Raw genomic sequence first — 14,123 nt, 5'->3', positions numbered from 1 at the left:
AGTCCTGTTGACAGTTCAAGCAAGCTAGGACAAAGGAAAACTCTGTCTTAGCACTCCAAAACCAGACACCCCCCTTTTCCACCCACCACCCGGCCTTTCCATCCTGCAGAATTAGTGTCCATTTACTAGTGGACTCTACTGGACACATGTTGAAGCACCTTCCATGGAGTTCATTCGTCATGATGATTCTGTTGATGTGATGTGTCATTCCTGGGCTTCGGTTTTTGTGGGATCTCTGCAAACACCACAACCAGCAGAGGAAAGATCCGTGTGAGCAAGAAGGAAATCTGGTTCAGCACAACTCCATAGCCGGTGTTGGTTCAAACGTCTCAACTCTTGACACTGGGCAGTTTACTTTAGGCACATTTAAATACAGTCCAGTTTGGGAAAAAGTTTCCTCATGTGCACAAGGAGGCATGATTACATTGAAACTCTTCCCAAAGTACGTGTCACTTCTTCCATGAAGATAAAGACAGGCTGCATGTGTTATCCTAAGGGTCATGGGGAGGTTCTGGTGTCATCTTGTTCACACAGCTGGTACAGAGGTCATCTAGCTATTAGCACCCCCAGTCCTGGTTGAAAGAGCTTGGGGGAGCCCCTGGCCATACAGATAGCTCAAGGATCACCTAGGCTACTAGCAACCTCCATTCCCAGCCTTCCGGGAGGGAAACAGGTGATGCATTTCTTCCACTGAAGAGACAACACTGCATGTTCAACAATCCTGGTGTTCCAGGTGCGTATCTGTGAGTACAAAGACAGGTTTTAGCCTGAAAGATTTTCACATAGTATTGCATTCAGTTTTTCTTTCAGTTTTTGTTGATGTTTCTAAGTTGTTTGATAGGTGAAGTAGTGAGTGGTTAGGTTTGCAGTGTTCAGCCCAGGGTAAAAAAAAAAGTGATTGCACCAGGGTGGTGAGGTGGGAGTGAGCTCCAGTAGGAACAGACGGTTACACGGACTGTGACTCACTCTGCCGTTCTTCCTTATCATCCCAGCCTCTTGTCTATCTACAGACAGTGGCCTGTGGGTATGACCTGCTCACCGACATCTCACCCAAGTAGCCAGTGTAGCTACCCTTGTTCTGTGCTTGGTATGTGTCAGGGGTCCTGCTGCAGCTGTAACATGTTCTCGGCTCAGAGAGTCCTCAAGATCGCCTGGCATGTAGCATGTCATCCTCCCTGTCACAGCTGAGGCGACTGGGGATTGGAGATGAAGCAATCAAGCCAGGGTCCTGACCAGTCTGTAGTCCCAGCACTTAGGAGACAGAGGCAGGAAGATTGCTGCCAGTTCAAGGCCTGCTCACCTAACCGAACCAAACCAAACCAAACCCAATGGTACTGAATACACTGGGCCCAAGTTTTCTCAACTGGGAAGTATCAGGAATGGTGCATGTCTGTTCCTTTCTAGATGCTTCCTTCCTTGCTGGATTTGGATTCTCTCATTCCTCTTTTAGTCTGTATTCTTCAGATGCTTCCGTTTTTGTGGTCGAGCTAAGGAAGCCACTTGGCCTCAGCGGCTTAGTCACAGGCTTTTGCCTTCCTGCATGCCTCCCTCCTCAGATGCTTCCTGTCTCCTCTTGTTTCGTGAGGATTCCACATCTGCCTGGAGCCTCCTCCTCTGCAGATTGGTTTGGCCTTGCAGACAGAAGCCCGTTCAGTTCCAAGGCCTTTCACAGCACTCCTGCACCAGGGTTTGACGTCCTATTGTTTTCTGTCCCCTGGGAAAGGCCTAAGATAATGGGTTTAGTATGGGTTACCGAGTCACTCTGGGTTCTTCTGCCCTGCTCTTTGCCGAGCTTCCCCACTTTCTCATGCATCTTATTTCCCTGTTCTTTGAATCACATGTACCACGACTGCCTGCCTGCCAGATGATGGCTCTGGAGTCTGTGAGGAGGTGCTCGGTGCTCGGGCACAGATCGGATGAGTTTCCATAAGGCCTCACGTGGAGCCCACCTGGCAGACATAGAGGCCTGGCTGCCCGTGAGCATTATCTCCCCCAAAACTACAGGAATAGCCTGGGGTGGGTCTCCTTGTCCTTTTAGAGGTCAGACAGCTGCCTTCATGTGAATGTGTGTGCACATGCCACCAGGCCTGTGTCCTCAACCCGTGCAGCAAGTTCTTTGACACTCAGCCATCACCCGGCTCCTGCTCTGATTGTGGTAGCTGTTACTCTTTTTTTTTTTTTTTTTAATTAAAAAAAAAATGTATCTAGGTTTTTGTTTTTGTTGTTCTGTTTTGGGTTTTGGAGACAGTTTCTCTGTTTCTCTGTGTAGTCCTGGAACTCGCTCTGTAGACCAGGCTGACCTCGAACTCTACCTCTGCCTTCCAAGTGCTGGGATTAAAGGTGTGCCCTACCACACCCAGCTAGATGTTTGCCTGCATGTCTGTCTGTATATCATAAGTGTGCAGTACCCACAGAGGCCAGAAAAGGACATTGGAGCACCTAGAATTGTAATTACAGATGGTTGTGAGCCTCCAGATGAATGCTGGACATCTAACCCAGGTCCTCTGGAAGGACAGCTTAACAGCTCAGCTTAACGACTGAGCCGTGATGGCGGGAGCTATTGCTCTTTAACGTTCTTCAGAGACTTTAGATAAAGACCAAAAACAGACCGAGGATGCATCTCTGAGGCATCAGAGAAAAGGTGGGAACACTTACACGGCCTGAAAGATCTGCTTTCGGGCAAATGGTGGGACTGCCTCGGTGGCTTTAATGACAGGCATATTGGACTGGCTACATACTGCAGGGGAAGGGCTTGAGGTCTCCTGCCGTTCGTCACCCCCCTCATGTTGCTTCATGTGAGTATATTCTCAGTGTGTCTGAACTGTGCAGTATTTGCAAGTAGGTTGAGGTCACACGATTCCTGAGAGTCTCGGGAAGGCCTGCATGCCAAGGTGGCTCTTAGGGGTTCTGTGTTCCCATCTCTTGTCTCTGTTTTGTCTCTGCCTTGGGTGTGCCCTGTCATTGGACAGTAGGATTTCTAAACACTGAACCTGCAGTGTCACCTCCCCCAGAAGTCTCATTACCTTCAGGAGTACATGGCGACACCTCCATCCCCGTGTGACTGCATGGCCCCTCACCGGCTTCCCCTTGAGGCATCCCAGCGCTACCTCCCCCTTGCAGCATCCCAGCGTGGCCTCCGTTGGCGCACAGGGTGCAGCTGCTCCCTTGTTCCCTCTCAGCCTCTCTCTCTAACCACTTTATTGAGATACAATTCACACATCATAAAATTCAGCGCTTAAAGCGTATGGCATGGGCCTTCTACATATTTACAGATCTGTGCTGCCTGGTGATGTGTGTACAGAGCCTTTTCATCATCCCCTAAAGAAACTGCAGGACTGTTAGCTCGCTCCCTGGTCCAGGCAACCAAGAATCCCTTTCTGCTCTAGGGCTGTTTCCTGTTTGATGTAAACACAGCCCACCGCCTTTTGTTGCTGGCTTTTTGCACTTAGCATACTGTGTTCATCTTTCCAATTGAAAACTAACATAGTAACTGGACACAGGAGCTGAACATAGTAGCCCATGGTGGTGATCCCAGCACTCAAGAGGCTGGAGCTGGGATTGGAGCCATGTAGCTGTGTAGTCAGACCCTGGTTCTAAAACTAAGCAACAGCAAAATCCTCAAATTTCAAATAACACAGGAAAGAATAAGAGAAAGTTTGCTGTAGTTTTCCACTGGGGAAGAGAGTAGGGGACTGTTTTGTGTACTTAACCCTCGAAAGCCATGGTGAAGCTGGAGGCAAGTTCTGTTTGCCTTTGTTCGACTACCTGAGACGTTTTCAAAGGCAGGTCACATGTGGCTCGGGCTCACTGTGAACTCTAAAAACATGTCTTTATTTGTGTGTGTGGACTCACGCTTGCCACAGCACACACGTACAGGCCATGGGACAACTTACAAGAGGTCTTCTCCCCTTCTACCATGTGGGTTCCAGGGACCGAACTCGGGGTGTCGGCCTGTGGAGCACATTTACCTGCTCGGCCCGCTCACTGCTCCCACCCTCCTGGAGACACAAGACAGCAGCAACATCAAAACCATTCTAACCCTTTCAGATGGCCCCACTTTTCAGAAAGGTCTTGACAAGATGGCCCCCTTCTGGTGTGTGCAGCGCGTCATGGAGGGCTTGGGGTGGGGCACAGCAGGAAAAGAGATGGGAAGTGGGACAGACAGGAAGTCCCAAGCCGCAGCAGCCAGGCACCCATCTGTTATTTGTTGTGCACAGTGGACTTGGACTGCAGATGTGCACCAGACACCTGGCCTACGTGAGGGTGGATTTCAATGACTATACGTGTGTTGGCTCAGCAGAGTGAGCCCTGCTGGCTTCGGTGGTTGTGTCCAGCATCTGGAAGCAGGAGTGGCACCCTGCCCAGCCCTGTCGGTATTCCCGGTTGCACTGGGCCCAACCGCCATTCATTCTGCAGGGGAGGGAGAGCAGCTGCCCAGTTGTGGAGCTTATGTTGTGTTTGTTTGTTTTTCGTGTCCATTAACATGCCAGTTGTTAACAAGACCAATAGAAGCCTCTGAAAGGAGGCTTGGACACACTGAAAGTGTGGCTCAGATGGCTTTGAAGAACCAGAGCCTTCATCTCCATCCCAAGTTTTGACACAGTGTCATGGTTTTCTGCATCCCAGGGCCGCCTAGATGGCGCCTTCCAGTCAGCCCCCCCCCCTTTTTCTTTTCGGCTGCCGTGTTCAGGAACCACTACCCATTCTAAGTACCCCAGCTCCTTAAAGTGAGCTGTTCCATTTTTTATTTTTGTTTGTTTGTTTAAGCTGTGAAGCCCATTAGCAGGGGAAAGAGGAGAGAGAGAGACAGCGAAGTACATTGTAGTTAGAAAAGTTATCCCACATGATTGCTGACACCTTCAGAGCAGCCCGTGTTTAAACAAGTGGAAACAAGTGGGGAGGGACGGGCGGGGGTTCTGACATCAGCAGTGCCATTGAGCTGGGCCTGCCTGCGCCCTCTGGTTTCCTGGCCGGGCTGTGGCGGGCACCGAAGGGGAGGGTGACAGCTGGGTCTTGGGCTTTGCTCTCAATATGAGAGAGTAAACTTGAAGCCTGAAACTGAGTGCCTTTCCAGGACGGGGTGGAGTGGAATCTCACTCCTCTCCAAAGGAGACTTGTACAGAAAAGATATGGCAGCAGAGAGAGCCGGGCGCACACTTCCCGCTTGCTTACAACCCCCTCCTGTCCAGGTAGCAAGACGCTTCCCGGGTCTCCTTTGACAATTTGCAGATGTTCCTTTGCGTCCTAGGTGACCCGGGAAACCATGCGCTGGGCAGGAATCCTTGGGGTGAATTGGGCCTTTGGAACTCCGGAAATGTCTGTCTTTGACCGCCAGGCCTGAAATCTATAGGGTATATGAAGACTGTAGCAGGAGTCTTTCTGTTTGTTTCACCTCCCCAACTTTGGCATTAAGGATGGATGGAGCCTCATGTGCTTAGTGTTTGTGAGGACACAGGGTCATGAGAGATTCCTTGCTTGGCTTTCTGACTGACTGCTCAGGGAAAATGCAAGTCTGGAATGTCATTTCTTTCCTGTAGGTGTAGAAGCTGCTGTTTCAGGCCTTGGCAGTGGGCAGCCCAGCTCAGCCATTCCTTCTGCTGCGGGTGCCGCCTTGAAACCACAAAGGATGCTCACTAGTACTGACCTTATTTTAGAGTGCCACAAGGGGTGTGAATCTATCAGTGAGACTATCAGTCAGTCCCCCATTCCAAAGTGATGCCAATCCCCAAAATGCACATGCTATGCCCTTTACAGACACTAAGTAACTTTTCAAGGCTGTACTTTCAAGCCCTTTTCAAAGGCTTTCTACTGAAATGAGGGAAGTATGTTCCCCTTAAAAACATATTCTACAAAAATTAGATAATGGCTGGTGAGGTAGAGCCATGTGCGGAAAGCACCTCCCGCCAGGACTGACAACCGGTCCACCCCTTAATCCCAGGTCAGGGAAGGAGAAAGCTGATTCCCATAAACTGTCCCCAGACACCCGCACACACATCCTTGCACACAAAGGCACATGCATCCACACCCACACACTTGCACACAGAATGAAGTGTAATAAGAAATGGAGTAAAAATAGTAATAAGACTGAGGAAAAACAGCTGAGGTAATGTTTAAAACTACAGCAGTAGGAATCTTCATGGTACACTGACAGGTTTAAAGACCAGTTCCTGGGAAATAGAGGACCTCATGCCACACCTTTGCATGTACTCGTGTGTGCACAGGAGGAAGCTGCCTGGGAGCCAGCATGTGAGCAGGCAGGCTGTTAAACAGAAAGCAAGAAGACACAGGAGCCACGTGTGGGCAGTTTCCTGACGTGGCCTTCAGCAGCTGGTCTTTGCTGATAGGAGCCATCAGCACTAGGGAAATGCGCACGAACCAGCAGGTTCCCTGTGCTCAGGACACTTGTTCCCTGATAACGCTGAAGGGCATTTGTCTTCCAGACCAAAGCCAATTAACCCTACTGATAAACAAGACTGCTTCTTAGCCTGCTGGGTGGAAATTATGAAGCTCTCCGTTATTGCAGTAAAAGACAAAACCCACATAACTCAGTTTACCGTTGTAACCATTTGGGGTACTGAGAACCAAACCAGAACTTTGCAGTTTGCCAGGCAAACATACCACTAAGCTCATAGACCTCTAGAGCTTCCTCTTTATTGTGTGTGTGCGCGCATGGGTGGATCACATAGTATAGAAGTCAGGCGACCACCTTTGGGAGTCAGCCCTCACCTTCCATCCTATGGGCCCTAGAGATTAAACTCAGACACCAGGCTTGGCAACTGGTACCTTTACCCACTGAGCCATCTTGCTGGACCTCCAGAACCTTTCAATTTGCAAAACCCAAACCCCATGTTAGACACATTCGTTGCCGCTCCTCCTCGGTGCCTGGTCCCACCGTTCTCCTTGGCGTCTGTGAATCTGATCACTTTGCACACTGCAGGGAAGTGCAGTCATCTTAGTGCCCATCTTCTTAAGACAGGTTTGTCTCATTGGCATAACTAACACCTCCAGAGAGTTTCTCTTCCTGTCAAGGAACCCCCGGTTCCTTCCTGCTCCTGAGCAAAAAATTAGCCCAAAAAGTCCTGTGTTGCCCAATGATGATCAACAAGGGAGTGAGTCCAGCCATCATAGGAGTGTCAGACGGTGCTGTTTCTGATGTTGGAGAGGTTTTAACGCCTACGTTGCTCTCCCCTCCAGAGAGCTCAGAGACATGCTTGGCAAGTCATACAGAAGAAATGCCGGCCCAGGTTCGCGAAGATGACCATGGCTCAGTTATTTGAGCACAGGTACAACATGGACTTGGAGCCTTTTGTGCAGAAGGTCCCCAGGGCCAGCGAAGCCGAGCTCAAGTATGACCCTCCTTTTGGATTCCGGGAGTTCTCCAGTAAAGTCCAGACCCTCTTGGATATGCTGCCTGAGCATGACTTCCCTGAGCACCTGAGAGCCAAGGACTGCAAGCGCTGCGTGGTTATTGGGAACGGGGGCATCCTGCGTGGACTAGAGCTGGGCCACGCCCTCAACCAGTTCGATGTGGTAATAAGGTACCTACTCAAAACCAGCCTCTCTGCTCTAGAACTGGGTCCTGTACTTCAGTGCACTAAGAACACTGGCAGCTCTTCAGCAGCCCTGGGTCGACTCTTGGGGTGTTGACATAAAACCACAAATGGTCAGGTTCCCAAACTACGCAGTGGTTATCCTAGATTCAGTGTGCTGTGGCTGGAGTCACTTGCCAGGCCTTTCAGAAGAGGGAGGTTTGGAAGGATGGGGGAGGAGGGTCTTGCTAACAGTACTGTTAGGTGATGTGGGCTGGGAGGTCGCTGGGAACACCTGGCTTTGGGAGTGGAGTTTGGGGTAGTGGGACCTGGGGTCAGCACTGAGGGGCAGCTAGACCTCAATACAAGCAGTAGGCAGCCATCCTGGGCTTTTGACTTGCCTAACTCTTTAAATGGGGCTTTGTTTGTTTGCTAACTGGATTGTTGTTTGCTTGTTTTGTGGGTCTTTTGTTGGTTTTTGGTTGGTTGGTTGGTTGGATTTTTGGATTTTTTGTTTGTTTGGTTTATGAGATAGGTCTGTCTTCATAGCTCTGACTGTCCTGGAACTCACTATGTAGACCAGGTTGGCCTGGGACTCCCGAGTGCTAGGATTAAAGGCATGTGCCACTGGCAAGGTACTTAAAAGTTATTTCTGTAGGTTAGGGGATAGATGAATGGTAGAATGCTTGCTTACAGGCACAAGGCCCTCCATTTAGTGGTAGCGCAGGAGAGAAAAAAAGGTTTTCCAATTATAAACTTAAAATATACCCTTTCTTAGGAAGAAAACATCAGCGACCCCTAGCACGCGTACCCAGCACTGCTGATTTGTTGTGCTGCTTTTCACTCCTGCTCTGGACATGGGCCTCTGTGTTTCTATCTCTCTCTAAAGATTGGTTTTGGGTTTTCATTTGTGTGTCTGTGTGTATGCGTACACATGCATGCGGGTGGCCACGGAGACCAGAAGAGAGCGTCACAGTCTCCTGAGTGAAGTTACAGGCCATTGGATGCCGCCCAGCGGGGCTGCCAGGAACTAAACCGTGGTCCTCTGGACGAACAGCCAGCATTGCCCACCCCGGGCCACCTCTCCAGCCCTGCATTTTGTATCTTTGTGAAGTGTTTTGAACTTATATTTTACGAATAGTATCTGAGGTCCTTAGTATCTTAGAATGCTTGTAGAAGATAATTTTTTTGGTGACTCTTTTGCCATACTTTAGGATATTTCATTTTTATTATGAAACTACTTGTGTATTTATGCACGTGTCTTTCTGTCCAGTCCTGATGAGGTCCTTAGACAAGTTGAATTGGTGTCTTCGGGGCCTGGGGTCTGTTTTCCCAACCCTGGGTACACCGCAGTAAATTAGCCACAAGAGCGAGGTCCTCGTTCGGTCTGTGTATCCTGCGGTGATACACGGGCAGATGGAAGACAGGAGAATGTAGCAGAGCCTAGAGATGAGGGTGTGACATATCTGGCTGGGAGTGACACGCAGAGAGTGGAAGCATTTCAGAAGACAATCTGGGGGTCATACTGAAAAGTAATTGACAGCCCCTTTTAATGGTTTGAAAACTAATGTCAAGTGATAGCAAGATTTCTAGTCCAGGGGTCTAAGGCCTTAGCTGAACTGCTATCAGACACCCAGAAGTGGAAAGAACTGGTTATCGGGGGACCTGACGAAACACACTCTAGCCATTTTGATCCCCAAAGCGATAATGTTCACATGGGACGTCTGTTATTTGGTCAGCCACTCCATGATGCCTCAGTCTCCTCATCTGTAGCCCAGAAGCAGAAGGGTTCGTCCTCTGTGGAGACAGGATGCATGAATGGGTATAAAGTACTAAGCAGTGAGTGGTAGGCTTCTCAGCGCCGCAGCTACTTCAGGAGCGCATAGAAAGCAGAGGGCCGGCACAGGGCGTGCTGGGTCAAAGGCCTCTTAGGAAAGACTGGGTGTTCAGAGGGACAAGGAAAAAGCTAGGAGGAAGCAGAAGGGAGCCGCAGGCTACTGAGAGCCGAGCCAAGTGGGCTAGGGCTTGCAGGGGTCTGTCGCATGTGACAGCTGTCATCCATTCGTGCTTCTTGTTGCCCAGCAGTGTTAAGTGCTTTCTTCTCAGAAATGACGTCCTGAGTAGCTGGTGTCACAGAAGACACAAGGTATCAGTGCCTACCTGCTGAAGTACAAGGTCTTGAGGCTTCTAAACCTTGCACCTGGCCCCATTTGAGCAGAGGAAGTAATGCCTGTGTGTCAGTAGCACTGTGCAAGACAGGGCCAGGAACCCCGGCCCATCCTAGCCAGCCGCGCACGGTTAGGCCAAGGGGAGGAAGGCAGACCTGGCGCAGACAGTGCAGGCTTCCAGCTCCAGGACGGGTGGCTAGAGGAGGCTGCACACCAGCTGCCTTAAAGGACAGAGTGTCCTTTCTTCCCTGAGAGGGGTCGGGTGGGATGGCGGAGTGAGGGACCCTCGCTGGTGTGGGGACAGGACCGGGACAGCTGGGAGGGGCAGAAATGGGGCTCGATGTCCTTTTAGGAGGTGGAAGATTGGTTAAGAAGGATCTTTGTTTTCACAGTCTTGTGGAGATAGTGAGGATAGCTCCCATCTGCCTTCTCCCGGCTCCCTGGTTGCCCACACTTCATGCGTTGGCTGACTTCTATGCAGATGCTCCTGAGCTCACAAAGAGGCTCCCGCCTGCACTCCCAGCAAACATTTCCATCGAAAATGCATCTCGGGGCAAGGATGGTAGCTCGATGCAGAAGGTCCCTGCTGCAGGACTGGTGTTTGGGTCCCCAGTGTCTGAGTACATGCCACAGGCATGGCAGCCCAGCCGTAAATTTCATGCTCTGTAATTCCAGGCTCAGGAGGCAGAGAGAAGCAGGGCATCCCGAGGCAGCTGGCTGGCCTAGTCACACTCACTTCCATCAATAAGGTGGAGAGCCATTGAGGAAGCTCCCCATGTCAGCCCATTCGTGCATAGGAGGGGAGGAGTGAGATACATTGACTGTGTAGCCTACTGGGCAACCCTACTGGGTCATAAAGCAAAGTGAAGGATGCCAATCATTTCCCCTGGTGATCCACGTGTCTGTTACCCTGTGGCATCATAAAAACGTATGTCCACAGCCCAGGAAACAACCACGATCCAAAGTTCAAAATTGGGTTTTTATCAAATGCACGTTGCTTTGGACCTTCCTGGAGGTGAAAGATGTTACATTGGCCACTTGAAAGTCAGAGGCATCTGTACCAGTCCCCTCTGCTGACCCCTTTATGAACGTTGCAAGTAACAAGCCCTAAAACCTTGAGTGTGACTTTCCTGAGAACAGGGACACGATACTCAGGATCAGAAAGCTATTATATACAGTTAATAAATTGTATCCCTACATTAATGCTTACGGACCTAATCTGCAGACTTTACTCACATTTAACTGTGTATATAAACAATGCCTTTTGTTTTCACATCAGAAGAAAGAAAGCAATCTGGCCAGTGGCGTGCTTTGGCATTTAGGTGTCCTCTTGGGTAGCTTAATTTAATAACCACGGGATTAGGTGTTTAAGACCTGGAAGAGGAAGTAGCCGTGAGGTAGAAAGGTCAGACAGCTGTGTGGCAGATGCTTTGATGAGGTTTCAGAAGACCATTAACCAGCTGGGCACAGGGGCACACCCCTGTAACCCCAAGTACTCAGGAGACTCTAGAACTCAGGCAACAACTCTTAATTATGTGAGTAAACAGGAGATTTTCAAAGAAAATCCTACCCAGGAAAGCCCCAGATGTTATATGATTGGGCTAGCTTCAGCTGGCAGAACGGCTGAGGTTGACCGTCTAGGCTTTTCTGCTGGTGTTCTGCCGTGGGCGGCAGCCTGCGTTCAGCCGGAACCTGGAGGACAGTGCTGAGGAGCGCACCGAGGCCTCTGGGAGGGAAGCCTACTCCAACAGTGTCCCCATTCATGGAGGACATGGCGGAGGATGTTGGGGTGTCCATGGTGTGATGGTTGATGGCTTCCTTTGTCAGTTGTTCCTCTTTTTTTTTTTTAATTTGATGAGGTTAAACAGTGCTCCGGTCGAGGGTTATTCTCAGCACGTTGGAAATAAAACCACTATAAGAATGACTTACCCAGAGGGCGCGCCGCTGTCGGATGCTGAATACTACGCCAATGACTTGTTCGTCACCGTTCTGTTTAAGAGTGTTGATTTCAAGTGGCTTCAAGCAATGCTAAGAAACGAATCCCTGGTAAGAACCGAAATTCTCCTGGCAGTCAGACATTGGTGAAAAAGTGAGGGCACCTGGGATTGCAACTATGGGCTTTTCTTTTTAGACACAGTAGAATACATACTTTTGTGTTGTCTTCCAAATTATATTCTCCCTCTTTGTAGAAACCCCTCAGGACTCCAGCTGCAAAATGCTTTCAGAACCTGGTTATGAATTGGCACATGGACCTGAAACTGCAGCTCAGTTTGTAGAGTGCTTGCCTGGCGAACAAAAGGCCGGGGTTGAATTCCTAGCACCACTAGAACCGGGTGGAGGGGTGCACACCTATAACCTCAGCACTTTCGAGGCGCAGGCAGGAGGATTGGCTCTGGGTCGCCCTCAGCTCCATGGAGTTGAGGCCAGCCTGGGAGACCTGCGGCCCTGGCTTAGAAAGAAGCAAATCCGATGCCCCGAGCGAGGAGGCTTTTCTGTGGTCTTCACTGCTACAAGGGCGTGTCCACTTTGGGGCCACACTGCTGTCCTGAGGCCGGCACCTCGTCCTCCAGAGTGCACCTGCGTGGCGTTTCGCTCACGAAGCGAGCTTTGCCTGGGTGCAGTTAACCAGCTGGGACTGTGTGTGCTCGCAGCAGCGCTGCCTCCCCTGGAGTAAACCCAGGCCTTCCGGGAAGGCAGAGGCCCCAGCGGCCACGCCCGCCGCCGCATGCCCGGCACTCACAGCAGTCTCAATACGAGGCTCAGCGGGGGCAGAGGCCACGGCCACCAAGTTCAGCCCCGGCGAGCTGCACGGCAGAGGGGAGGCCCAGGCACCGTCCTCTGCCAACACACAGGGGCTGGGCAACACGCACTCACGAACACTCTCACACACACACACACACACTCTCAAGTACACACACAGTCATACACATACACACTCACACTCTCACACACTCATACACTCACATTTATACACATACTCTCACATATACACACACATTCATACTCACACTCTCACATACACACTCACTCATACACATATATGCACACACACTCATATACACGTACTCACTCATACACACACTCTCACACATATACTCACCTACACTCACACTCATACACACACTCTCACAGTCATACACACACACACACACACACACACTCTGGTTGAAATGCACATGTGTTAAGTTAGTGGGCCTACTATGTGGTGGAGCAGGTGCGTGCCCCAGAGCCCGGGTCTGCAGATCGTTTCGATGTTCTGGACTCCCTGCTGGGGAAGGAAGTGACCTCCAGCAGGTGCTAAGCGATTTGATGTGACTGGGAAGTGGCATGGGTGTGAGGACTGTCACAGGCCCTCGTCACAGCACTGTGGCTCCCTCCCGTCGCTGCTCTTCTCTGGGACCACGGTGGTTGGCCATCCCCGCAGGCTGGCTCCTGCCCTGCCCTCAGGCCTGTGCCACCTTCCCAGGTTGCTGGGCATCCATGCATTTGCTGAGTGCGCTCAGGTCAGCGGGGGGACAGCTGGACAGCGTCTCCTCCGCCTCTCTGACAGCGTCCCTAATGGCTGCTCTCGTTCTTTCCTCAGCCGTTTTGGGTACGGCTCTTCTTCTGGAAGCGGGTGGCAGAGAAAATCCCTCTCCAGCCGAAGCACTTCAGGATCCTGAACCCAGTTATCATCAAAGAAACCGCCTTCGACATCCTTCAGTACGCCGAGCCTCGTGCGAGGCTCTGGGGCCAAGACAAGGTATTTTTGTCACTACTCAGCGGACTGTTCTCTGCGGACAGGAAGGGACGTTTTCACGTTTTGTGGGGGCACATCTGTACCCCTAGAGCAGCGGCTCGCAGCCTGTAGGTGCAACCCCTTTAGAGGCCAAACGGCCCTTCCGCAGGGGTCAAATATCAGGTTCCTGCATATCAGATACTCACAGTGTGATTGGTAACAGTGGCAAAGTTAGAGTTCTGAAGTAGCACTGAAATAGTCTTACCGTTGGGGTCAGCACAACACCAGGAACTGTATTAGAGAGTCACAGCGTTAGCAAGGTTGAGGACCACTGCCCTGTAGAAGGGAAACCCGCTCATCGACCAGAGAAGTCCACGTGTGGTCTTCTCTGAATTCGCCTTCCTCCTGGGGGTCCCTTACCCTGGCCTGTATGGCGACGCCTAGTTACTGAGGTGTCGGTTGAGGCATCTTTGCCCCACGGCCGTATTACAGGCACTCTGTTCATCTGAAAAGGTTCCGTCTACTTTGTATCTGCGAGACACTGAGAGTTGGAACTTGGCAGCACTTCACAGATGGTGGTAAATGAAGTCTGCCCTCTAAGCCAGCACTTTGGAGTCTGACCCCATCTCAGACATTCAGACTTCATTGGTCAGTGTTGTGATCCTCATGTGGGGATTTTCAAAATTACCCAGATGGTGTGCTTTGATC

General features: G+C 50.7%; 1 protein-coding gene across 8 annotated transcripts in view; it reads left to right on the top strand.

Moving 5' to 3' along the window:
• Window positions 1–14,123, top strand: part of St3gal5 (ST3 beta-galactoside alpha-2,3-sialyltransferase 5) — a 59,152-nt gene that overhangs the window by 39,887 nt on the left and 5,142 nt on the right. For 5 of the 8 annotated variants that reach the window (XM_060383538.1, XM_021654052.2, XM_021654051.2 and 2 more), the window contains 3 exons: window positions 7,195–7,538; window positions 11,557–11,743; window positions 13,281–13,439. In XM_060383538.1, coding sequence (XP_060239521.1) covers window positions 7,195–7,538; window positions 11,557–11,743; window positions 13,281–13,439 — 690 coding nt within the window. The remainder of the gene's footprint in view (window positions 1–7,194; window positions 7,539–11,556; window positions 11,744–13,280; window positions 13,440–14,123) is intronic. The other 3 variants (XM_060383537.1, XM_060383536.1, XM_060383539.1) reach the window with 2 other exon arrangements.

The sequence above is a fragment of the Meriones unguiculatus genome, chromosome 5 (assembly GCF_030254825.1).
Source record: "Meriones unguiculatus strain TT.TT164.6M chromosome 5, Bangor_MerUng_6.1, whole genome shotgun sequence".
In the NCBI taxonomy this organism is placed as follows: Eukaryota; Metazoa; Chordata; class Mammalia; order Rodentia; family Muridae; genus Meriones; species Meriones unguiculatus.
Note: the sequence above shows the minus strand (reverse complement) of the source record. Positions and strands in the feature narration are given on the sequence as shown.